At 47.5% G+C, this 27,386-nt stretch overlaps 1 protein-coding gene across 1 annotated transcript in view; it reads left to right on the forward strand.

Moving 5' to 3' along the window:
* The first annotated feature begins 23,809 nt into the window (after positions 1 to 23,809).
* The window catches only part of LOC149333279 (cytochrome P450 2U1-like), a 52,304-nt gene continuing 48,727 nt past the window's right edge, over positions 23,810 to 27,386 (forward strand). Inside the window, exon 1 of the mRNA XM_089557696.1 lies at positions 23,810 to 24,024. Coding sequence (XP_089413822.1) covers positions 23,810 to 24,024 — 215 coding nt within the window. The remainder of the gene's footprint in view (positions 24,025 to 27,386) is intronic.

A 27,386-nucleotide genomic window follows, 5' to 3' on the forward strand; every position in this document is an offset into this window, starting at 1 on the left:
TGTTCAATATTGCGCTTATACACATAAGAAGAAACCTTCCGCGAGGAGTCCGTATAACAATTTATGCTGATGATATCTGCATCTGGACCGCATCACGCTCGCGCTATATCACCCAGCAACGTCTACAGAGAGCGCTATTGCACATTTCGATGTACCTGGCTTCCAGAGGTCTTCGTCTCTCGCCAGAAAAGAGTGTTGCAATGGCGTTTACAAGAAAAAAGATGACCCGATATCCGCTGCTCCTAGGCGGACGATCGCTACCATATGTACGATCTCAGCGATTCCTGGGTGTTGTAATCGACTATAATCTGTCATGAACACCTCACATCAAAAAACTCCGCGAGAGGATCGCTGCAGCATCGCAAGTGCTTAGGTTCATGGCGGGGACAAGGTGGGGTAGCAACTGCCGATCAATGCTTCTGCTTAAAAAAGCCTACGTTGAAGGAACCTTGCGCTACTGTCTACCAGTGTTTCAAAGATTATCTACATCAAGCAATAAGTCTCTCGTTGCCGCACGGAACAACTGCCTGCGAATATGCCTTGGCCTCCCAAAGGGTTCCTCTGCATCAGGAACAGTAGCGGAGGCAGGATGTCTCCCACTAGAGGTGATTGCCGCCCAGGAAACTATGCGTACCCATCTCCGACACGTTCTTCAAGGGAAGAAGCACTTCCTGCACCGTGTCCACCTAACTCACAGCAACTCTAGCTTTGGCCAGGCAGTGCAGCTCCTGCCCATCCCTACTATTAATCAGCCACAGAAGCTACTACCTCTGGCCTTTCCTCCATGGACACTCTCTCCTCTAAAGGTGAAAAAGTTTGTTCCAGGTGTGAATGCAAAGAGCCGCATGCCACAGGCAGCGCTTCGGCAAACTACTGTCGCCTACTTAACGGAGGAATACAGGCAGCACACCCATATCTTCACCGATGGTTCAACTACTAAAGAAACCTCTTCATGTGGCCTTTATGTGCCCTCAACAGGCCATGCCCTTTCTTACCGGCTGCAGCGGAGGACATCCTCTACGACAGCTGAGCTTCACGGCATTAAGGAAGCTGTTTCTTACATCCTGCGCCGAACCGCCGACCGTTGGGTTATCTTCACTGATTCGAAAGCATCTCTCCAGATCCTGGCCAACCTGCTGAAGAAAACGAATCACCAGCCAGTTTCCCTGGACATCGGATATCTACATCATTTAGCTATTGCCGCAGGCCACTGCATAACATTTCAGTGGGTACCTGCTCACTGTGGCATTCAGGCTAACGAAAAAGCAGATGAAGCGGCCCGTAAGGGCCATCAACATCGGAGATACATTAGAACTTTTTTTACGAAATCTGATGCGTCCCAGGTGGCCAAAAGTTTTGCTTCCGAAGAAATGTATCGGCTTTGGAGTTTGCCGACATATCAGTACCAATTTCTTCACTCAATTGACCCACATCTTAGATCAAGACTCTCACCCAGAATTCCTCGACATCTGGAAACACTTTATCATCGACTTCGTCTTAATGCTGCATATACAAACGGCTTACGATACCGTTTTAGACAAATGGACAGTCCGCACTGTGACAACTGTGCCGCGATAGAAACTGTGGAGCATATCTTGCTTGAGTGCCCTGCATATGCTAACGAGCGTGCCTACTATGAACATTGCATGCAGAAGCTCTGCTCAGTGCCCCTTACAATGGACAAAGTTTTAGGTCCCTTAGCCTGCCTTAGGCAACAGATACTTACAATGACTTTTCTATTCACATATTTAAAAGACATTGGACATCTCGATAAGCTTTAAATTCACTAGCACGTCACCTTCATGCATTCTTCATGCAGTGAACTTCGTCAGCCCATTTGACGGACTATGCACTCCATCACTCCATAGGTTACATCAAAACTCGCCATTGCATCCTTAGTACCCATTTCAGGGCCGCATTTTATCTTCGTTTTTTTTTTTACCTCTTCCACTCTGCTCTCCTTCTGTCTTTATCTCCCAAATTCCCCTCCCTACGCAGAGTAGCATGCCAGCGATTTTTAAACGCCGGCTAAATTCTCTGCTCTTCATTAAAGAGTCTCTCTCTCTCTCACTGAAGTGGGTGCTGCCGCGGCTCCTCCTCACGCACCAACACTTTAATCTGGTGTAGCAGAGATCTGTTACAGGCCGGCACAGCGAGACTGCGAAGTGAGCCAGCCTGTAAAATGGGTGATAACAACAAAATGCGCTCCTTGCGCTGCTCATCGCAGTTGTGCTACTAGAAGTATATGTCGACAATGGTAGTGGAGTTCTGGGCAATAAGCATCTGAAATGCGTCCGCTTCGGTGCCTTTCCGAGCGTGCTTGAAACTGTCCGCCTCAGACATAATCCGCTTGTGTACGCATGTTCATTACACCCTCGTTTTAGCCGGTCAACAATTTACACTGCAGCTGGGCTCTCACTCACAGGCGCGTTTTGGCGCGCAGCTTGCGGACTTTAGGGCTAGCGTAGATATCGGAAAAGGCGCGTTTAAAGGCCGACCAAGTAGTGAAGTCTGCTTCGTGGTTTATGTACCATAGGCTAGCCCCGTCTGACATAAAACACCACGTTGTTTAGCTTCATGGCGCCATCGGATCGGTTGTGACCGCTTACCCACTCGTAGGAGACAAGACAATCGTCTACGTCGTGATCATCGGACCCGCTAAATATAGCAGGGTCCGGCTGACAGAGCGCCCTAGGTAAAACGACGGGCGTGGGCGAAGGAGAAGAAGGAAACACACGGTACGGGCGCTCGCAGACGGGTCGAGTAGTCTCATCAGTTATAATACAGTGCTTCGCAACTGCTAATAGGTCTGACAGGAGATATTTATTAGCCGATGATAAAGCCGGATTGTTTTGTCACACTGAAGAACATGGCATGGGCCTGCACTGTCTGAATAGTGTCCTCCCATGGCGCACAGACCTGTGACCTCAGCAACGTCTAGGTGGAAGGCGGCAGCCTTGCCTTTGACGAGGTGCTGAAATTCATTTGCATTTTTGGTCAGGACGACTTGGGTACACCCGTCTCGTAGTTGCGCCAGACTTCTGGCAGCGGCCACTCTCCCTAAAACATAAGCTGAGTATGGCCATACAGTCCCTCGTAGTGTTGAAATAGGCGGGCCCACACGAGTACCAGACCATTGCACGATAGTGGCACCGTGACTTCGTTCTCGACGAAGCGCATAGCGTTGCTTAAAGGATCTGGAGAGTCAAAGAGGGCCACGACCCGTTTGGTCGAAAACGTGACGCTTTAGTCCTGGAAAGTGGATCATAGCGCCATTCGCCTGCAGGAAGCCGATGCCGAGGATCAAGTCACTGGAACACTCGTAAAGTACGACAAATTCACCGAATTATGTGAAACCATGAATGCCAACTCTGGCCATGCACGTGTTCACCAGCGGTCACGTGGCTGGCAGCGGTGCGGCCGTGCGGCCTCGCCCACTGTGTGAAAACGTTAAGTTCTTAAGCAAAGGCACTGCTCATTGCAGAATAATCAGCAGCTGTATCAAGCAGTTATGTAACCTAAGCGCCGTCAGTAGTTACACGGAAATCGAATGCAGCGTATCGGATCTGTCGCCTGCTTCTGTACAGGTATCGTCGGCGGGGGACTTCGTTATGGAGAGAGTTGATACGTGCCGACGTCACGACCTAGCATCCACAGGTCGCTGGTGTTAATTTTTCCGACTCGGTCTCAGCGATCGACGGCTAGCGGAGTTGTCCTGGAGGCCGGCGCTGGCCACCGAAGTGGTGACCTTGTAGTAGAACGTTCGCCTCGTATTCGGGAGGTGCTGGGTTCGATCCGAGGTGCCGCCGGGTACCATCGGTTCTGTAATGAGTACTAGATTTCGCTCGGCCAGGTTCTCGGCTTTTCTGGCATGAAATGATTGACAAAAGGGTCTTTAACCAAACCGTTGCTTTGACGGGCCAGTGATTCATTCCGCCGTGAAACAACCTTAAATGCGCCCCGTGCGGTATAAGCCCACTTCTGGCCCTTTTATCTACTAAACTTTGGGATCACCTGACTGCTGAAAGCCCTCGACTGCTATGCCATCAGTTACTGTTATGCTGACGGTCTGCTGTTCCGGGTATTCTTCTATACCAACTTTGCTCTTATTAGACTCGCTAGTTTTGTACCTTATATGCAATCAATCAATCAATCAATCAATCAATCAATCAATCAATCAATCAATCAATCAATCAATCAATCAATCAATCAATCAATCAATCAATCAATCAATCAATCAATCAATCAATCAATTAACCAAATCCTTTAATTCCAGAGTAAATCATGTATGGCCGGTGAAACTCTAGTACTGAGTAAAGGGCATAGCAAAATTCATGTTACCAACTCACCGATTTCTACCGACCTTCACTGTGCTGCTATGGTGGTACCCGCCTGGCTGTCTCGTCGTCGTCGACGGGTAGCTTGCGCTTCGGCGGGTAGCCTGTCCAAACCCAACATTGGTTTGCTTGTGCCAACTCCTTTTTGGGGCGCTCGCTTACACGCTAGACCTTGTGAACAGGATAGGAACGGGCGGCGTTGGAACATGTTGTGATTTGGTTCGTGGAAATCCTCACAGAAGGCTATATCTTCGAATGCATATCAGAGAAAATATGGTTGTATGGCTGACAAATGCCCAGGCGGCACAAAGCACAGCTGTAGGGGCAAAAGCGCGCTGCTGTAGTCGGATATGTTAAGTGACAGCGAGCATATGTGCCGTGTTTTGATAAGAAGAAAAAAATATATCATCCGACCGGTATACAGGACGTTTGCCATTACTCGCCCAGACGAAAATCTGCATCTGGATAGGATGTTGGAATGGGGCACTTTTTTTTTCTTTTACCCAGAATACGGTTACGAACTGAACCTCTCGTGTTGAAACGCCACGAATAAACATCCCATAAGCGTGTAATATGAATATGCCACGGAAAACAACGCAACTGAAAATGGTGCATATGAGTGCTTACTGGCACGCGACAATCATTTATTCCAAAAAGCTGCACACCAGTGCCTGACTAGCGTGTGGGGTAACGTTTGACAGGTCACTGCCATGGTCCCCACCTGTGCAACAGCTGAAAATCAAGCTCAGCTCTTACGCCTCTATTTTTTGTGTGCTCTCCACCAGCAGAAGAGGCTGTTATACATCTTCATTACTAGGACTGTATGAAGCGCTCTGTGGAGGCCTTCTGCGCTACAATCTCCCAGCTCTTGAGGGTATTTCACAAACAAATATTAAAATCCTTGAAGCTATGTAAGCTAAAGCCTAGCGAATCTGTCTCGGGCTTTCCAAAACACGTCCACAGTGGTTACTCTAGCTGAGAGCAGACGTCTATCGGCATCAGTGTTCGATGGAGGAAGTTTCTGACATTCTCCCATCACAGTACCAACGCCCTGTCACAACCTCCACCACACCTTGGAGGTACGCAGCATGAGAAATCAAGATCCCAATCCCTGGCATCAAAAGAAAAGCAGACACCCCTAATCCTGCACTTATATACTTTGCGCTTGAGCACATTCATGGTAGCTACAGTGCGTACCGCCACATCTACACTGATGGCTCTGTCGCGTCCTTATCATCGGCGATTGGCGTCTGGATTCCATCAACGTGCACCACAATTTTAGCGACACTCAGTCACCGCACCGCGACTACTGCTACTGAACTGGCTGCTCTGCGTGCTGCATTTACTTACATTCTGCAACAACCGCCAAGAGCGTGGATTATCCTCAGTGACTCTCGCGCTGCGCTACAATCGATAAATTGATCAGGAAGCCTTCAGGAGCAGATCGTCGCTGACTTGAACAAGTTACACACCGAGGCCGGTGAGCTACGTCACCGTGTTGTGCTTCAGTGGTTACCCGATCACTGCGGCCTCGCAAGCAACGATCGTGCTTAGAGTGCAGCAAGGTCGGTGCATGGCCAACCTCCTTGTTCCTGCCCATACCTTTTTCTCGTAGTGATGGCGCGAGACTTCGCGCTACTAAATCCTGACAGATGCAACACTCTTTGTGGTGTGATCCTCGGCGTCAATACAGAACCCTCCTTCGCATCTACACCGCTTGTGAATTCCGCCTGCCACGCTATTCAGATAGACGTGACTGTAATTGCCTGCACCCAATTCGCCTGGACGTTCCCTTTACTAAATTCTATCTTTATAAAATTCGTGTATCAAGTAGCTCTCTGTGCCCGATATGTGGTGTGCGCGAGGATCTTCAACACTTGTTTTGTCACTGCCAAATCCTTAATACCCATCGCAAAGCAGTGTTAAGTGCTTTAGGACTTCGTCAGGACGGCCCCGTGTACCTGGAGCATGTCCTTGGACCCTAAACTGATGCGATTTCGGCTGCGCGAAGGAGAAAAGCATTGTTAGTTTTTCTAAGGGACACGGGTTTAGTGGACATACTTTGATAGTCATCTAAGGAATACGGTTTTACTGGACATTCTTTGAAATCATGTGTGTTTGTGAGTTCTTGAGTGTTCAGTATGTTGGATCCCACTTTTTTTTCTCTTGTTTTAACCCTCTTCTTTCACCCTCATCTGAAGTAGCATGCCAGGCCCATAATCAGGCAGACCTCTCCATTATTCATTAAAGTCGCTCTCTCTCTGACTAGCATGCGGCGTCCCTGTCGGGTGTCCCTCTTCCCCCGCTGCTCTTGGCTGCGCTGGCGGGAAATGGCTATGAATATTCCTTTAACGCGAAACTTCGCTGCGTTTGCTTTGGGAAAATTTGCATTAGCCGCGAACCGCATGTACTGTACGGTCACGTGGTGGGGGCTAGGACACGTATTCTTGATTGTTTTACTTTTAGTCTTAATATGATTTGTGTATGATCAGATGAGAGTGTCCTGTGGGGAGGAGGGGGTGGTTTGCACACTCCTCCTTGTGAGGTGGCCTGCACGAGGAACTTTCGACGACTACGAGATACACGGGCTGGCCGTGTGCGTTCTCTTGTTTGAGGTATGCGTTGGTTATGTTCTATTTATTGTTAATTTTACGTCCTTTCATTTTGGTTTTGTTCCGTTACAGCTATACAAATGCTTGAGTGCACCCACGTGTGACTTAGTACAGGCAAGCAGCCGAACTATTCTGAACAGTCTTTTGACGTCTTTAAAATGTATGAGGAATAAAATAAACCCCCCTATTCACAGCTGGTGCAGTGAAAACTGCAAGTTACCGTGTCGTGGCCGACAAGCTCACCCTACTCACATCGGGAGCGGCGGTAGCACGGAGAGGTGTTCTAAAGACGGTTGTATCATCTACTACACGTCTGTGTTGATTTTTGTTTCACTAAGCGTTGGATTCTATTCTTCTTCCGCCGCTGCCGAGCGTGCAGCACTCAGTGTACTTTGCGCTGTACGACATATTACAGGCACTCTTTTCTGCACCTATGAATGTCTCTAAAGATATGTATGCAGCATGCTCAACAAAATGCTCTAAGCTCAAGCTCGCTTTATGCAGTTCTCGAGAAGTTCTTCCTCGTTTTTTCACCTTGGAAAATGTTCAGGAGTGACAGAAGCGGCGTCTAAAAACACAGAACATTCTTTCAGTCCTGGCAGTGCCGAGCGCGGTATTCTCGCCCTACATGGACGAGGCGCGCTCCACAGCGCACGCGATCACAGGGTGGGGTCCGGCAGTTTTTAATTCTCTCGGCCGCGCTTAAAAGTGAGTAACGTGTTCATCCCCCAATTACTACCCCACATCTGGCGCCCAATGTGGTGCTTGCTCATGAAACATTGGAAATCTGTCTGTACGGTTCGAGGAAAGCTCTTTGTCCGGACTTGTCAAGTGGTAGGCCTAGCGTGAACTGTGATCGCTAGGAACTGCGGCTTGCTTTCTTGAGCGCGAAGTGTATTGCGCTTCAGCATGTTCGAACTTTTCGGTGTGCTCAACACATTTTTCGTCAAGTTTTCGCTGGAGTATCTTCATTACGAGAACCACTTGGTCCGCATCGAGGGATCTCGAGGCCTAGCGCCCGCGCAGTTGCCGAGCCCGAAGCGAGTACGGAAGTCGCGGGGGTGGTCGGAGTTTTCTTTACATGTTTTTCTCTGTTCTTTTTTTGAATCCGGGAGTCGCAGCTCCGGGAGCTGGCTGGCCAGGGGCAACGGGTGGCGCAACCAGCCGGCTGCTATTTCAGCTCTGCACCGGGCGCTCTCACACCGTCCGATACAGTGGCCGCCGACCGCTCAGAAGCTGCTTCATGCAATGAGCGGGGTAGGACATCACAGAGCTGATGTCTCCTCGCGGCTGCGGGCACATTACTGGTTTCTGGTCCTCCTTCTGTTCATGGTCGTTGTCAGCGTGACAGTTAGATATGAGGCTTTTCGTAGTTGTCTGCAGCAAATCCGAGGAGATACGACCACCGGTCCATGGTGTTACGAGGGGGCGCAAATTGCTATCAACCTATTTTGTAACCACGCACGAACTGAGAAATCCTTTCAACTCAAGAAAGCTTTGTTCACTGTAACTTCGCATTTGCACAGCCGCCCGACACGCCTTGCAAGCTAGTTGAGCAGTGCGCCACGAGGCTTGCGGTTTTGTGCGCATCATCTCGCTGCCACCTGCTTCGACAGAGCGGCCTCTATCCTGTTCGGTACATCCGTCCGGGGCAGCCGTGGCGAAACAAGTCAGCAATAACCTCCAGCTGCTGTTACCCTGGCGACTGCTGCACAATCCTGGCCTGCAGATTTCAACCAGCCATCTTTTTGCGGGCCTGCGGACACGCAGTTCACGGCCATGTGAGTCATCTCAGCGGCGACCTTCACGCCACCTTTGGAGCACTGCGGAAGTCTGCATAAACACTGTCGGCGTGCCCTCCGATGCAAGAACCGCCATATGTGTATGAAGACCAGGGGACTCCTCCATAGCATGCACTTTCAGCTGCGGGGGTGTATTGCAGGTTGGGGGATGTGGAGACGAGCCCTACTCATCTCATTTTGTTTGTTTTCCCTTGATGCAGTCTCCCTAGTTAGTTACCGTAACTAAGAAGAGAGGGCGCCTCTGCCACGGGCAGCGTGATTTCTGCGCACGCGCGGTGGGGGGGGGGGGGGGGGGGGGACGACTTTCTCTTCGTCTCAGGAATTCGACGCGCCTTGACATTCAGGCCTGGCGGTCCGCTCTCCGCCGAGGCTCGTCCCGTCTGGCCGCCAAGTTTCTGCCTTGCCCTAGCATAGGTGACCGTTCGGGCGTAACCATGCATGCTGGTGCGCAGACTACCTCAATTCCTTAGAGTAAATTGTTTCTAGCTTGCGTTATTGTTGCTCTAGCAATAAGTGCTTGTTTGTCTCAGCTAGAGTGTTGCTCCCTTGATCCCCGCGCAGCAAGGCCCGCTGTGGGCGGTGTGCGCCCTGTAGCGTACGCGATCGCGGTGTGGGGTCCGGCGGTTTTGAATTGCGTCCGCAGCGGTTAAGCGAAGAGAAGTCGTTTATTCCTCTATTACAATCCGCACAAACTGGGGAAATCTTTTTCTGAACGTCGAGTACAATTCCTAGAAGAAACCATTGACTTGCGTAAAACGCACTTTGCCACTTGACTCGTCATCATGAACTATGGTGTGTGCCACGTCCTCGCGCCAACTACGGATTTAAAACATCAGATTATGCTTTGCCCAACCAGATTAACCAGTTTCGCCTACCCAATTCATCCTATCGTTTACCCTCACAGAACAAACACAAGCTTTGTTTTTTTGTGAGTGGCTATGACATTGTATTTAATGTTTGAATGATAATGTATGACGGTGTTTTTAATTTACATGTTTCTATGACGGTGTATCTCGTCTCTTCCTTATATAATGATCTTCTTGCTGCTCTTGCCGTTGTTATGCTGTGACTTTTTGCCACATAATGATATACAAAATATTCTTTCTTTTGTTACACATAGCTATAGATAGTTATTATTCATTTCTTTTTGTTCTAATGGTGATAGGTGAATTGTTATTATTTTGAAGCTATAAAGCTCTTTGCTATCTCTGCCACCGATGTAGCTCACGGGAAGAGAGCAGTGTAAAGCCGCTGCACTGCGGCTTTTTTTCCCCTCCTCAGTCATGTGATAAACATGCCTTAAATAAAAGAAACTTGAAACCTTAAAAAATCAAGTGTGATGGCTATGTCACGCGGTCGGCCTCGTCAAGCCGAGCCGTTCTGAAGTGGTTCGATTTCCGCTTTTTACTTGCGGTTAAAACAAAACCAAGCTTGCTTTGCTGAAGTCCATGATGTTTACGCGCGATATCGTGTAAGCTCAAACCGGTTGTGTTAAGGTGGAAAGATAGTGTGGGCGAAAGCTTAGTGCACACCAGAGTGTTCATTGTGTTCACCATGGAGAGATCGTCAGCACCCACAAGCGGCACCGAATGTAACCATGACCAAACGCTCTTCTCAATACGTGGTCGGTAATATTATTCTAAGGGAATTGTAATCAAGTGCCTCTCATACGGCTGCTTGTATCATCGGGCGACACTCAATAGGCGCTCTTCCTTGTCTCGTATTAGAGAAAATCAGAGAACGTTGAAAACTACAGTGTCCCTCATAGCCTCAGTCTCTCTGGGACGTTAAATCCCCATAAAACCTAAGCCTATTATCGAAAGCTCCGCGTCTATACACTTAGGCGGTACTCGAGTAGCAAGAACGGCCACATTGTTTGCAAGACTTTTGTCCAACGACAGGCTCTTAGGTGCGTTTTTTTTTTCATTCATGGGGCATTAGAGAGGCTTAATAGAGCAGACACGTACTAACGTAGACATATAGCTTATGATGCAGCACCTATCTCGGCGCCTGTCTTCGTCAAGTCGCGCTTTTTTGCACTTTCTGGAGTGCAAAACAGTCGTAACTTGACACGTGACACGACTGATCCAGGCGGAAAATAACTGATCTAAAACGGTCTGTACGGGTGTGTTGCAGTCAGCCTGTGCTCTCAAAATATCGTTGCCGCCGCACGTCATCAAATATGAAGAAAACAACAAGTTACTTAAGAGAGAGAGAGAGATAGAGAAATAAGAGCGGAAAAGCAGGGAGGTAATTTAGGCGGTGCTCAGTATGCTACCCTACACCTGGGAAGGGGAACAGAAGGACTTTAAGTACACAGAGAGTAGGGTGTCCCAAGAAGACTAATTTCAACACAAATTGCTGTTAAAACGGAACTTCTTCATTTAAGCATGCCATAGTTATGAACCTGCACGCTGCAATATTTGCAGAAACAATATTTTACATCGCAGAACAGAATATTATATCGAAAGCCGATTGCCTGTTTTGTCTTTCGGTGTCTTCCCTTGGCATCCTCGTTCCTTTGTCCATTCCTGTGCTGTTCGCGTGGCAGGTTGCCTTTTGCTCTGCTACTGCCTGCCAACACGCCCCCTGTCATGCGCCTACAAATGCCGCCTGTCAGGTGCAGAAAACTGCTGCAGAAAAACCTGGTGCGGCGTCTCAAACACCCAGGTGTAGTGACGCGTCAGTGACGGATGGCCATCCACATGATAACCAGGTTCATGCGTCCAAGCAGTGTACCTGTTCATTATGCAAGAAGGTAAGGAGCGCAAACAGCAAATTACGAATTATGGAAAAGAGGTATGTTTACGTACACTGAAAAAAAGCATTTTTCAGGTCGGTACGGTTCATGTCATATAGTCGCTTTTAGTTTGCTCTACAGCACCGCAGACGCCACCATAACTGAACTCAATGTATATCCGTCTGGTTTCCTAAAAGTGAACAATTTCATTCCTAAACCAATGTTTCTTGCTAGCCTAGATAGTGCCGATTCGTCAAACGAAATAAGTGTAGCAGAATCATTGACTATACATTTTTTGTGGGCAAGAAAAGGCGGAGCGAAAGGCATCTGAACATTTATTATGGATTTGACGTGCCGAAACTCATAGTAATACCAATGACGTCATTCCTGAGTGAGAGGCCTCACATCTTCGAGCGGACTTCTACTCCACCTTGGGGGATTCTCCTAAACATTTGACCAACACAGTTCCCATCTCGAGTTATTGATCACTTCTCTTTCGCCCTACTGTAAGCTCGCCGTCCCGGTTAGTTCATTTGGTAAAACGACTTCTCCGGTGAAGCGATAGTCCCGGGTTCGAACCCCGAACTAGGACGAGTTTTCTATAACCACGAAGCTTCTGAGAAAACTGTATAGCTTTGCTCTGTAGCCGTGTGGCTGCGCTCGGGTGGATATCAATGAGTAATTACTCCCTTATTACAGATGAAAAAATGACGTCATAGTCGCTACCAAATCACGGTTTGGCTCTGCTGTGTGCATATACAACGTGTACCACGGCATGACCAGCTTTCATCAGCGCTTTCCATTGCATCCTAACTGCCGCATTCGCATAGGTGATTACGGCAAATCTAGAGCCCCTGAAAGCAACGCTTTCGATAGACACGGTACTTGAAATAGTGGTTACTTGTTTCTCGTAGCCTAATGCCCACTTAGCTCTTCCGCGCGATTCCTGAAAAAATAGAATTTTCGCACGTGCGCTACAGAAATTCGTGACCGTATCCAGGCAGTGCCGATAAACATTGCGGCCTATCACTTTCTGTTATGCAGCCATTCGGTTATTCTCTTTTTTTTACATCATGAGTGACGCCAACTTGTTATTTTTAAAGTACAAAGCTAGCAGTCGAATCCAAGAAAACTATAAGCGCTTGGCCTGAAGTTCTGGTAACGTCACAAATTCTAGCTGAGCCTGGTCAGCGGAAATGAATGAGCAAAAAGTTCCTTGACAAGATCGCACTTTTGATGAATGAAACCAGGAAACAAAGCCCACAAAAAAAAGGATACATAGGAAGACATCAAGCGCGGACAAGACAATGCAAGAGGACTTGGCCATGTGCAGATAGTAAAGAAAGCATCAACGCTTCATTCAATGTTCCAAATTCTCCAAACATATAAATTTTCCATTAAGCATTCAAATCAAATTAATTTCATTGCCGGTGCTTCTACTGATAGCTTCAAGGTAATTCACTTTCAGTTTATTAATACGAGAAGTAACGACATCACACAACCAACAATATTATTACACAGGAAGGTCCCATAGTAAGAGATCGAAACCGGATCCTCGATCAGTTGTTGCGAACAAGAATTAAAATTTATACAATAGCAGCAAGAAACAAACTGTAGTTTAAAACACAATATAAAACAGAAAACAACGTGATGAATACAAACATAAATTCGAAAAAAGGTATTTGTCCCTTGCTCGTAGTATACTGTCAGACTGATCAACTGGCCCGGCCGGCTGTCGGTGCTTCCTGGGAGCCAGAGGTGTCAGAGCCGTCGATGTTGAGGCTGAAGACGCAGGTACGGTCGTAATCTCCGCTGTAGCCTAGGCTCGGCTGCCGAATGAGTATTTGGGGGTATGCGTGTGTGTATTTGTCTCAGCAGGTATTCGAAGAAAAATTAAAGTGCGCGGGCCTGTCTACTGGTTCCCATCGATTCACGAACAATGCCGCATGGAAATAGAAGTGAAAGTGTGGCAGGATGAGAAAGGTTGATAGAACACAAGTGCGACAAAGCCCCTTGCGCTGTAGCGGCAATGACGGCGGATGCAGAAAAGCCAATTATTCTTATGTGCACCGAGCAGGAGTACAAGGAGGCAGCGAGACCAGTGCTAGAGCTAGCGGTGCCCCATCTAAGCCTTGAGTGGTAATGGTTCAACGCCACAGAGCACAGTCTAGAGCACAGCTTGGAGTGTGGCTGTCCTCGCGCTGTTTGAACAATCTGACTTCATCGCCTTATCAGCACCCACTCTTTTATGTTCGCAGCGGCACCGCATTCATTTTTTGCATCGTGTACGGCTTCATCTCACCTTATTTCATCTCCTGCTCGAATTATACAATGCGGCAATTTTGAAAAGTTCATGAACATTCGAACTGTGATACCATGTACATATAAAATTTATGCAATATATACCACATATACATTTTATTTTTCAATTAGGCGACTTCTTTCGAAGCATGAGATACGCAATAACTGTTATCGATGTGTGCACCATGTATTCTTTATTCTCGCCTGAATTGTTAATTCGAATAAAATGCATGAACCTGAGATAGAGAGCAGGCAGGAAGACACGATGCTCGTCGGCACAAAACACAACAAACAAGGGCCGGAAAAGAAGCCGCAGTTCGCTAGCGAACGTGTCGGAAAACTGGCATGTCTTCGTCGGGCATTACAAGGAGTTGTATTCTTTTGGGAGTTCTGGGCTGCCTAGTAGAGACGCGAAACTATCGGAAAATGGACTATCGACAGTATCAATAGTTTTTTTGAAACTATCGATAATGTAAAAAAACTATCGATAGTGCTACTATCGATAGACTGTCGATAGTATTTTAGATAGTCTACTATCGACAGTCTGCTAACGATAGTAATACTAACGATACTACTATCGATAGTATTACTATCGATACTGTTGCTATCGATAGTACTACTAGCGATAGTACCGCTATCGCGAGCAAGACTATCGATAGTGAAAATGTCGATGGTAAGACTATTGATAGTAACAATATTGATATTATGCATTTGTTGGCGAGCGATATAACCAAAAACATTTGCGATACCTGATTGGTTTGACGGTCTTATGAGGTTCAATGTCCCAAAGAGACTAAATATGTGAGGAATGCCGTAGTAGAGATCTCCGGGTAAATTTCGACCAGCTGTAGTTCTTTAAAGCGCACTGGGACAGTTCGGAAAAATACCTGGAACTGCATCCGATGAAAGTACAAACAGCAGAAGTTGTGCTGGCTTACACGACACTATCGTGCCCTGCAGAAGTCGTCTTGCTGATGTAACCGATGCAGAAATGGTTTTCGCACACATGCTTTGCAACTAGGACATTCGCACGCTGACATTTTATCCATAAACTTTACATAGGGAACGTCTGCAGAGCTCGGTGAAGCGTAGGGTGCGAAAACGGGCGAGTCCTGAAAGTTACTCATACCATCACCTCCATACCACGCACTCTGGAAACCAAGTTTAGGATGCAGTGGGTACGCGTGGTTGATTTTATATTATCGATAGTACTATATATAAAAAGTAGTATCAATACGCCTATCGATAGTACAATCAATAGAACTATCGATAGTACTACCGATAGTACTATCGATAGTACTATCAACAGAACTATTGATAGTACTATCGATTGTACTATCGATAGTACAATCGATAGCGCGCTATTGATTGTCTTTTTACGATCGATAGTTCGATAGGGAGTCAACTATCGATAGTATCGATAGTACTATCGATAGTTTTGCATCAATACTGCCTAGTCTTGTCGCTTCGACCCCCTGATCAATTTGCTCAGTGTATACATAGCATTCCGCTCGGTTCGTCTGCGAATATGTCTGGGACCAGAGGAAGACACGTCCTTTCAGGTGCCAAAGGAAGAAAATTTTTTTCTCGAAACTCTCTCTAACGGACTGAGACTCCACACCCGACCCTTCATCATTTTCTCCCTGTGAATATTTCAACAGAGTAAATTGCTCGGCTGGTTGGTTCATAATGCAGAGATGATGGAATCAGCGAAACCGATGCAAGACAAGACAAAGAGGCACACACAGAAAACCGCTAAACTTGCAACTGATTTATTGAGATGAATAAAGCCACATTTATACATAATTCCTCGGCAAGCGCACACTGAACAAAGTGAAGGAAACTTTATGGCGATAAAAACTGATATCCCTTTTCTGTGACTATGTCTGTAGGATCGCTTACACATGCCTGCTTATTTTTCCTGACTAAGAACACTTCCTGCCGCTGCTTCATCTCGTTCAGTGTGCACGCTTGAGCAGCGATAATATATAAGTGGGACCGAATTCATCGGAATACAAAAAAAAACTAAATCCAGTGGTGCTATGTGTGCGCCTGTTTATGTTATCTTGCTTCAGTTTCGCTGGTTCCAACAGCTGTGTTCCGTGACAATTTTGCATTTGATGTCTTTATCAAGTTACACATGTGCATCAACTTTACAACTCTGCCTGCGCGATATTCCGGATTCTTTATGTTCAGAGCTGTGTAGCCGCAAGCGGTGATCTGCATTGTTTACTAAAACTACCAATGTAGTGCTCTAATCGTCAAAACGGCTTGTCTTGGTGTTCGCAGGATTAGCTTCCCCGGGTAGATGCTCAAGCATTGCGTCCTTTGCCTTTCGTCGAATTCAATCATATTTTTTCAGTTCTTCTAAGGTCTTAAACAGCAGTTACCCTACCGCTCACCTTCTTTTGGAGCGCAAGAAATTTCTTCTTTAGACAATTAGTTGTGCGAGGACTATTCGCGGCACCGTCACGAACGTCGCATTGGCAGCATGTTCTAAGCGAAAATTTCCGCATTAACCTGATCCTGATTTCAGATTAATTTCGATCTGCGACAGCAGTGGATGGATGGATGGATGGATGGATGGATGGATAGGAGCGCCCCCTTTGAAACGGGGTGGTGGCAATTGCCACCATGCTCAACTTTTCTTTATTTATTATTTTTTTTTGTTTACTGTGTTGGCAGTTCTCATTAAGATTCTCCATCAACTTCTCCTACGGTTTCCTACTATTCTAACCTTATGCCACATCTCTGCTTTTCAGCCACCAATCCTCCAATCGCTTTTTGCTGACTTCCACTGCAGATTTATTTACATGACCATTGTTATCTTTAAACCCTAGGGCCTCAGAAAGAGTGACTGTGCCTGCATCGACATCCGGATGGATACCATCACATTTGATTATGAGGTGTTCAATTGTTTCCACAGATCTACCACACACTGCACATGTGTCATCTTCTTCGTTAAATTTCTTTTTGTAGCTGCGCGTTCTAAGACACCCTGATCTAGCTTCAAAAAGTAGGGCACTGCCTCTTGAGTTATCATAGAAAAATTCTTTCCTGATCTGCCTTTTCCAGAATCGATATAGTTCTACACTATGTTTCTTTTCCATTGAATTCATCCAATTTTTAACTTCCGCGTTTTTAACCTGTCGTTTAATGCTCTTTCTTTCTCCGTCCTCATGACCGGCATACTTACTGGTTAGTTTTCTAGTTCTTTTCCGCCACTGTGAGTCAACGTTCTTTCTGTATAAATATTTAAATACCTTAGCTGCCCATCTGTTATCGTCTAATTTCCTCAGGCGTTCTTCATATAGTATTTTACTCTTAGCTTCCCGTGCCTCGAACGATGCCCAGCCCATATCCCCTTGTACTGCCTCGTTTGTGGTTTTGCCGTGGGCACCTAGTGCTAATCTTCCAACAGCTCTCTGATTTACGTCTAATCTCGACTGAACTTCTGCCCTTAAGCACAGAACCGCATTGCCGAAAGTAAGTTCCGGCACCATTATTCTTTTCCAAATACCTCTTAGTACTTCATATTTGTTGTACCCCCATAATGCCCTATGTTTCATTATCCCGGCGTCTCTTCGTCCTTTTGCCCTAAGAGCCTGTTCATGCTTTTCCGTGTATATCTGCCCTTCGTTTAGCCATATCCCGAGGTATTTGTATTCGGCCACTTTGGGTATTTCGTGGCCTTGTATTGTAAGCACCTGATCAGTTGTATCGTTAAAAATCATCACACCTGATTTAGTTGCGCTAAAACTGAATCCTAGAGCGTCTCCTTCGTCTCCACAGCAATTAACCAAAGTTTGTAAATCTTCCTGGCTATCTGCTAACAGTACAATATCGTCCGCATACATTAAACCCGGGAGTCGCTGCTCAACTACATTTCCGCCTAATCTGTAAGATAGATTATAACCCAGATTACTTTCTTCTAGCCTTCTTTCCATATTTATCACGTAAAGCATGAACAGCAGCGGTGATAGAGGGCAACCTTGCCTTAATCCTTTGTGCACCCCTACAGTTGTGGTACTTTTTTTCCCTTCCCATGTAATTTCAACTTCATTATCTCGGTAGATTTCCTGTAGAAAATCAATTACCTCATCACCAATACCTAAATCTTTCAATATGCTCCACAGGAGTTCCCTGTTCACGTTATCGTATGCACCGCTTATGTCTAGAAAGGCTATAAACAGAGGTCTATTTTCCGCCTTAGCTATTTCTATGCATTGGGTAAGCACGAACAGGCTATCATCTAACCGCCTACCCCTTCTGAACCCATTCTGAAGTTCTCCAAGTATCCTATTCCCTTCTACCCATGACTGCATTTTTAATTTCACCGCCTGCATTGCCAGCCTGTACATAGCAGATGTTATCGTAATCGGACGGAAGGATTTTATGTTCATCTTATCTCCTTTCCCTTTATAAATCAAATTCATTTTACTCTGTCTCCAGCTGTGCGGAATTTGCTGATTTGTTATGACTGCCTCCAATGCTTTTATCAGCGCGTCCTTGCTTCTTGGGCCAAGTTCATTAATCAGCTTAATTGGAATTTCGTTTATCCCTGCGGATGTGGTTTTAGGAATATTCGCTTCCGCCTTTTCCCAGTTAAGACTAGTCAGTTCTAAGCTGTTCTCTTTTGTGCTGTCCTGTGTTGCCGCCTCACTTGGGGAGATTACCCCATTGGCGTCGCTAAAAGACGCAGCTATAAATGTCGTAATGTAGTCCACAGCATCGTCTCCCTCCAAACATTTTCGTCTCCCTCCAAACAAAAGCAGTACGCGGCCATAGCAACGCCCTCTATGTGATCCGATGATCTGTGTGAACTTGGTCGATGTGGGTGTCGGACTAAGTGCTTTTGTTTTCTGACAGTGCTTCCAGTCGACCCAAGAGGATTGGCTTCGCACTTGTAACATGATTACCGCATGCATTTCTCGCGCGATAATTCTTTTTACCTCTCTTGACCGCCTTCATAGCTCTGAAAACTTTGCGTAACTAACTTAACAGGAGGTGCAAGCGGGGTATACAGCCAGAGCTGCGCTCATGCATCCCGAACGCCGTTAGTTTTAAACGTGTGCAGCACATCGGTTTGGTTTAGTTTATGAGGTTTAACGTCCCAAAGCGACCAAGGCTATGAGAGACGCCGTAGTGGAGGGCTCCGGAAATTTCGACCACCTGGGGTTCTTTAACGTGCACTGACATCGCACAGTACACGGGCCTCTAGAATTTCTCCTCCAAAGAAATTCTAGCCGCCGCGGCCGGGGTCGAACCCACGTCTTTTGGGTCAGCAGCCGCAGCACATCGGGGTAATGCTTCTGCTCCTCGTAATGTTTCTAGAGCGCAGTATACGCATGCTACCATTCATGACTGGAATCGCCTGCCCCATGAAATTGTTGAGTGCCGTTCCGAACCTATGTTCCTGCGTTGCTGTCGAATGTATGAGTGCGCAGTTGGCTTTCTTTATTTTCCTTTCTTTTTTCTTTGTTCGTCATGTATTGTTGTTTCATATTTCAGTCATTTTGTACTTGCTGTGACATGCCTTGTTGTATTGCTTTTTTTTCTCTTTTCTTTTCTGGCCTATTCTTCTGTTATGTATTCTCACCCCACCCCCCCTGCAGTAATGACTACGGGCGCTGCAGGTATTCACAATAAATAAATAAATAAATGCTGCAGTAATGTTTCTTGTGCCGTCAGCACCGCGTTAATGCGGGAACAAAATGGCCTCCAGGAGAATGCACAACACATGAGAGGCGCCAGCTGCCGTCGCGGCCTTCTAGGCGACAGAGTCAGTGGTCCCGGACACGCATTCGACAATTTTGCGCGGTTGGAGCGTATTTATTTCTTTTTATTTTTTTTTTCAACAAATGCGCATGTGTGGGTCCAAACATTGAGGTTAACAGTAAAGGGACTGCAGCGCCGACAGGATGTTGTTAGGCTGCGCAGTGCTTCACTGGAAACGCTACAATGAGGGGAACATATATCTGTTCATAAAAATGGCTCACTTGCGCTGCAAATAGTCTCTCTATTCACTTTTGGCCTGCGAAGCGTAGCAATGCCGCAAGGTTTTGTCGCATCAGCTACCACTATGAGAAAATAGCGCAAAGGGTACTAGTTGCTGTTGCAGTACTAGAGAGTACTAGTTGCTATTGCAGCTTGTTGAATTTTCCGTCTAACACTGCAAACAATCTCCGGGATCGGAAAGAAGCTCTGTTTGCAGCCTGAGTAGCCGACTGGAAGCCAACCACAGGCAAGTTGAAGATTTGGTATATAGGCACCGTTTAACAGCACGGCCGGACAGGAGGTGTAAATCGAGAGTGCCCACCTCCTCTCACCCGAGGGTTTAACTGCAGTATTATCTACATAAACTCCTTAAGATTACATGTTCTATTTTGAAATGGTTAGTAGCGGCAATAACCACGTCACAATGGTATTTGTCTCTGGTTTGTTTTTCCCGTTATATCCCGATAGGTCGCTACTGCACTGATGTCGCATCTTTTACCCGGTCTCTGCGTGAGGCGAACAAATTTAAACATACAGTTCAAAACGACTTAAAATGACCAAGCCGGTTTTGACATTTTTTTAGACACATTTGTGTTTCGGGTAATGGAGAAGGAGGCAAGAATTTTGTGATCTATATTTGCCCCGATGGAAATCGGCAATGCTAAAAAAAAGACCATCTTTCTCACTGGATTACCTAAAAATCATGTCATGCATTCCGATAATTGCAAGCAAGTTTGAATTTCGTACTACGGTGGCCGAACTGGCAGCCATTTCTACTGGTGTCGCAGGTTGCCGTGCCTGCCGCTAAACGAAATATTTGCGGGTTCATGCGTCAATCCAAAAAACAAATGCCGTGAAGCAGCTGTATAATTTTTATTTTTATTATATTCGCTATCGGTTCGAAAAAATCTACAATATGCTGCCAATACACTTCCACAACTTGCAAAAGTGCTGAGTTGCCACCTTTGATTTACCTTTACGCGACAAAGCTCTTACCTCATATATCGATATATGCAGCTCACTCCTATGATGGCATTTCAGCTACTCTCCAGAGCATAGATATTTTTAGTGTCTTGTTTTTCGTAATCCTGAGTCGTGTGAACCCCGTTTTGGCTAATAATTGATAGAAGACCGAAAACAAAACTCATGAGTTTCAAAAATCCGCCCAAAGATGTTGATATTTCCAGGTTTAATTCTGAAATGCTGAAGTCCGATAATGGGATCATATGAAATATAGCGTCTACACCACGTATTCGGGCATGAAACTGTATTATGCAATGCCGCGCAATTCTCATGTTCATAATGTCTGCAAGAAGCTAAGACGATATCGCTGTTCACATCTTCCCCGCCGGAAGTGGTACTCATGTTAGGCTGCAGAGCATGATGCTCAGTGCTCTTGGCGAATCTCCCGTATGGTGCGGTATAACATTACTTTGCTTCGATTCCACCATGCTAATTAAGAAACGATGGGTGTGTTTCATAAATGCGTGCGAAACTTAGGACATGATGTATACATCTATGTTGTTATTTAAAAAGAAAACAGCTGAAATATGAAATATTTTATTTAATGCAGTAGTTGAGTGCCTCGATTTTGTACACTAAGCAATACTACAAAAATGTCATTCAAGAAACGAAAAAAGAAAAGCGGATAGAATTACGGAACAGTGAATGGTACAGAATACTTCGCATTTTTACGGGGAAAAATGCAATAATTGGTTTGATTTACTGGGGTTTAACGTCCCAATGCGAATGAGGCTATGAGAGACGCCGTAGTGAAGGGCTCCGGAAATTTCGACCACCTGGGGTTCTTTAACGTGCACTGACATCGCACAGCACACGGGACTCTAGAATTTCGCCTTCATCGAAATTCAGCCGCCGCGACCGGGATCGAACCCGCGTCTTTCGGGTCAGCAGCCGAGCGCCGTAACCACTGAGCCACCACTGCGGGGAGAAAAAGCAATAATTACTATATTGGCGCAATGTCTATTCCACTTTCAGACGGGCATATTAGCGTGAGATTTTTGAAGAAAGCAAGGAAAAATGCTCAGGAAAAATTGCTTGGATAATGCCTAAATTCATTTTGCTCATTTACAAACGTTGTAAACATTTTCTGTTCTTTCGACATTGATGATAATGGCCTTGATGTTGTTCGGTACTGATGACGTCGAGCCTTTAAGCGCTAGATATTACAGTACAAGTAAGTAAAACCACGCCAAAGAGATTGCGTCAGTCAGGATACGTCACTCCGTGGCCAACGCGCCACGTGACACAATGCTCCGCTTGCGCTCCACAAACATGCAGTGTAAGTCGTCACATGCATCGACCACTGATGTTCAATTTCCAACCACGCTTGGCTCGCAGTACTTCGAGAACTTGGATCTTACCACACCTTCCATGTTGCAGCTCAGACTGAGCCAGATACAACAAGCCACCCATTTGCCAATGCTTGTCTGCTCAAATCTCTCCAGCAGAGTGAATGCCAATTTGCTGACAGCAAAATTCTTCGCACTCACTTCAATTCCTGCGCATTTATGGCTGGATGGGGAAGCGAAAGCCTTTCTCGGCTCATGAGTGACGGGGACCGGAGTTGTAGACAGGCTGTCCGCGGAAGTGCACGCTCAAGCTGTCGATCATAAGAAAAGAAAATTGCGGTCTAGGTGGGAATTGAACCTGGGCCGCCGGCGTGAGAGACGGAGACCCTCCCACTCCGCCAGGACATTTTTTCCTTACCAGCGTTTCAGGCTGCATGAAGGCGCGTCTGGTAAATGCACAGTTCTTAAAAAAGGATCTTCCATATATGTGCTAACGCCTGCAAGAATGATTATGAGCATGATAATTACAGATGTTGCCATCAATCGAACGAGTGCAAAATTTCCTCTGTTTCCGGTAAATATTTTCCGTGCTTGGCCTGCAGTTGTAGCGTCATCACGCGGCAGCGACTGGAAAGCTCCCTCGCAATGTACGGTGCTGGCCCAGTAGATGGCGCAGATGACAAAACGCGCACAGCTTTCGTATTCCCGCACGTAAAGAGACCGACGTGGAGCTCATAAATTGTCGTTAGGTCGAGGACTGAGCCAGAGAATAAAGTATTCGAGAGAAATTAGCGTACATGCTAGCCTGCAATGTAGAGAGCTCAGAGTGAGCTTGATATATATTCTTTTGTGCCTCTTTGAGCTTGTCGCGTATAAAGTACCTGTGGCGGGACCTGAAATATTTAATGTCCTTAAAGCAGTGCTCCACATAGCAGTTTGTCACTTTTTCTTCTTTAAACGTTGAATTAACTCGTTCTGCCGGTAAAAGGGGGAAGTGAAAGGGTAAAGGAATTCACTAAGGTTGATGCAATCCGTTTTCGTTCTTAGCTTACTGTCTACGCGTGTGATGCCTTGGTTCCGAAGGTTTAACCTCCTCAGCATTCAACGTATACATGGATCGACCTTGGCATTTAATAAATCTTTTCTTCCAACTGCAATAGAAAATTGGAACCAGCTACCAGACTACATTGTTAACGAGCGCGACGCTACTAAATTTCGACAGGCATTAATTAATCACTGTACTGAATAAAAGACACTTCACAAACTTCACCCAGTTACACTTATTCTTTTTCTTGTTGTTGTTGTTGTTACCGCCTAATTCAGCCTTGCGCCCTTCATTATTGACCAACGTTGTATTGTGATGTATCGTTTTTCATTTTATTGTATTGCATTATGTTTTGTTGTATTAACGTATTATTCTCAGTTGCATTTGCTTTGTCCCCCCCCCCCCCCCCCCTTATGTAATGCCTCAACAGAGGCCTTTAAGGGTACAATAAATGATAAATGATAATGATAAATTTCCAGTTCTAGGCATCTAAAATGCACCTTACTTCTTTTGAATGAAAATATGTACCTTTTCTTCCAAAACTTTTAGGCGTGCCTAGGGTGCAGCTGCATGTCATGCTAAGTATCTGCACAATGATATTTGCAGGAGGTGCTTTTCAGCACTTAAGCTCAGAGGAAGGCAAGAAATCATCCATTCCAAGCCATGGATTTCGGTGCACTTCTGGTAGCTTCAGCTACTTATCTTCTAGCTTTGCTCCTGGTGCGGAAATGGCTGCGCATTCGAAAGCTCCCTTCGGGCACTAAGCTCCCTCCTATGCCACCGGCAAGATCATTCCTGGGACATGTGGAGATAAACCAGCCTAATTTTCACCGCACGAAGGCATTGGAATGGGCATCGATTTATGGACCCATCTTCAGGTAAGTTTTCCAGGGAGAACACCAAACTAGTGATAATCTCTGACGATTCTTGTTCTTCCTCGGAAACAAGGTTGCCTTGCGCATTCACCACCATCCAAGTGGAAAGTTGGTTGGTTGATGGGGTTTAACGTCCCAAAGCGACTAAGGCTATGAGAGACGCCGTAGTGGAGGGCTCCGGAAATTTCGACCACCTGGGGTTCTTTAACGTGCCAAGTGGAAAGCGTAGTTTACAAAAGTGAAATGATGGCTGGCTATTAATTATTTGAGTTTTTGGCAGGCAGGATGCTGGATGCCTGCTGCTTGCCGAAATGCCACGGGCTAGAATTTTATTCAGAACATAGTTTTTATCCGGACTGGTTAGTATCTTCCCCAGCATATCTATACTGCTGCACATGCACAAAAATGTGCGGACATAGCGAGGCAATAAGCTACATGTATAATGAACTCTTGCAGTCGAAGGGTGTGCCGTTTGGGCCAATACGTCTAGTTGAAGACAACATCGAATTAGACTTGCGTGTTCATCGCGGCATAGAGCTCGCTAGAAAACTGGAACACCACGGCTTAGCAGGCCGCAAATAGAGGGCAACGTGAGCGACTGTCGGCCCACATTGTTTTTATGTACGCGCAGATAGCGACGCGAAAATAATGCTAGTGGAATGAAGAAGATGATTCAGCACCGCCACCAACGACGACGAAGCGCTAGCGCCGCCCGTGAAAGGCTCGTGCTGGAGAACTGCCGCTTGTGTTCCGGGCTCTCGCCTCGCTGGTTCCTAGACGACTTGCGCCCGGGTCTTCGTTGCCGGCGCTTCAACGTGCCAATAAACCACTCTTCATTTGGTGGAGGTTGCTGCGTTCACCATTCCCCATCACCGTGGACCTTCGCAGTCGCACCATCCCGATGTCCAAGACCAGTCAACAGCCCGCCCCCCCGCCGCAGCCCGTCATCTGCCCCGGTGCCGTCCGGCAGCGCGACCACGCTGTTTTCAGCGGCCACAGCGACCAGGATGTAGAAGATTGGTTGGAATCATACGAACGGGTGAGCCGCCATAACAATTGGGATGACAGCGTCAAACTGACCAACGTTATATTCTACCTGAGCGACGTAGCGAACCTGTGGTTCCGAAACCACGAGGCTGACATCCCCACCTGGACCGTTTTCAAGAGCACACTTGCGGAGGTTTTCGGCCGTCCCGCCGTCCGGAAACTGCGCGCTGAGCAAAGCCTGCGTGTCCGAGCTCAGCACAAGGGCGAGACTTTCACGAGCTACATTGAAGATGTAGTTGACCTATGCAAGCGTGTTGATCTGGCTATGTCCGAAGCTGACAAGATTAAGCACGTCCTGAAAGCCATCGACGACGATGCTTTTCAGATGTTGCTGGCGAAGAGCCCCACCACCGTCGCCTCGGTTTATACACTGTGCCAAAGTTTTGACGAGTTGCGCAAGCAACCTCTTTGCGCTCGTCGCCCTCCCCCGCCTGCCGACTCCATCTCCGGCCTGGGCATCAACCACGACTTGCTAGCCACAATCAAAGACTTCGTGCGGGAAGTGGTCGCCCGGCAGCTATCTCTCATATCTAACCCCCACCCGTCACCGCCCGTCCTCAGTCCTGAGATCCGGAATGCCATCACGCAGGAGGTCGCCGATGCACTTCCTAGTCTTCGGCAACGGGCACCTTTGGCTCCCCAGGCCGGTCTACTCCCGATCCAGCCCACCTCAGTTGCCGCCCCGTTAAGCTACGACCCTCCAGTAAGCGTGCCGCCTGCGCCCGCACCCGTGCCTCTCACGTATGCCGAGGCTGTCAGAAGACCACCGCGGCCGCAGGCCTATGCCTATGCTCCTCCTGCGGTGCCTGCGCCTGTTGTTTCCCGACAGCGTTTCGCGCCCGCTGCCTACAATCCTTGGCGCACGGCTGACAACCGACCGATCTGCTACGCCTGCGGTTTTCCAGGCCACGTCGCTCGCCTATGTCGACGTACTCTGCCTGCGCCTCTCCACCCCCTGCCGGACTACCGCGATACAGATCGCACCTTTCGCGCACCTTTCGAACCACCGCATCAGGGGACCTCACCTGACCGCGCTCTTGGTCGCCCGCCCTACGTTTCCCACCGCTCGCCCTCCCCTCGCCGCCGCTCCTTGTCGCCCATGAGGCGTCGCCCCGTCCCCGCCGATTCGGAAAACTAGCAGCCGCAGTTCCTGGGGCACGAACTGCGCTATCATCGCCCTGCTTAAGTCCTCGCCTTTCACCGCCGAATCTTCTTGACGTGTTTGTAAACGGCGTCAAGACACTTGCGCTTGTGGACACTGGGGCCTCCGTTTCTGTGATTAACAAAAACTTCTGCCGTTCGTTTCGAAAAGTTACCACCCCATCTTCTGGACTTTCCCTCCGTACAGCTAGCGCCGAGCCCGTTTATCCGTCTGCCGCTTGTAGAGCACGCGTAGTCATCGCCGATGTTTTATATGTTGTCGAATTTTTAGTTCTCCGTGCAAGCTCCCATGACGTCATCCTTGGCTGGGATTTTCTATCCCGCCACAGCGCCGTCATTGACTGCGCCCGTGCGCATGTCGTCTTTTCTACGCTCTGTGATGCGCCCTTCGACGAGCCTTCCATTCGCCGTGATGCTAAGTTTGTTGTCGCCGAGGACACTCACATTCCCCCTGACAGTGCTGTGCTTGTCCCTGTTTGCGCCGCCTCTGTTTCTGACGCCACCGTTCTCTTCACGCCTTCCCCCATCCTTGCCTCTCGCCGACGCCTCTCTGTTCCCTTCGCCGTCATCGACATTCAACACGGTACTGCCGCCATCCTCGTCTCTAACACCTCCTTCTCTGCCTTCTCCCTGCTCCGTGGCGAGTGCCTTGGCCATTTTGAAACCGCTACCTTGATCACTTCCTTGGACACCGATGTGACCTCTTCCAGTCCCGACATCGCTGCCCTCACCCCACGTCGCGCTACTCCCGATCACCCACTGCCTTCGGACATTTTCGACCGCTCTATTGACCCCGCCCTCGACACAGCTCAACACGCGCAGCTTCTTGCCCTGCTCAACCAGTTTCGCTCATCGTTTGACCACCAGTCCTCTTCTTTGGGCCGTGCGACCAATGTCGAGCACCACATTGAAACCGGTACCCATACTCCTCTCCGCCAGCGCCCCTACCGTGTGTCACTTCCCGAGCGCCGCCTCATCGCTGAGCAAGTGGACGACATGCTACAACGCGGCATTATTCAGCCATCTGCCAGTCCTTGGTCATCCCCAGTGGTGCTGGTGAAGAAGAAGGATGGCTCGATAAGATTTTGCGTGGACTATCGCCGGCTCAACAAAATTACGCGCAAAGACGTCTACCCGCTACCCCGTATTGTCGACGC

This window comes from Amblyomma mixtum, chromosome 8 (assembly GCF_055824585.1).
Source record: "Amblyomma mixtum isolate Tamu chromosome 8, ASM5582458v1, whole genome shotgun sequence".
NCBI lineage: Eukaryota > Metazoa > Arthropoda > Arachnida > Ixodida > Ixodidae > Amblyomma > Amblyomma mixtum.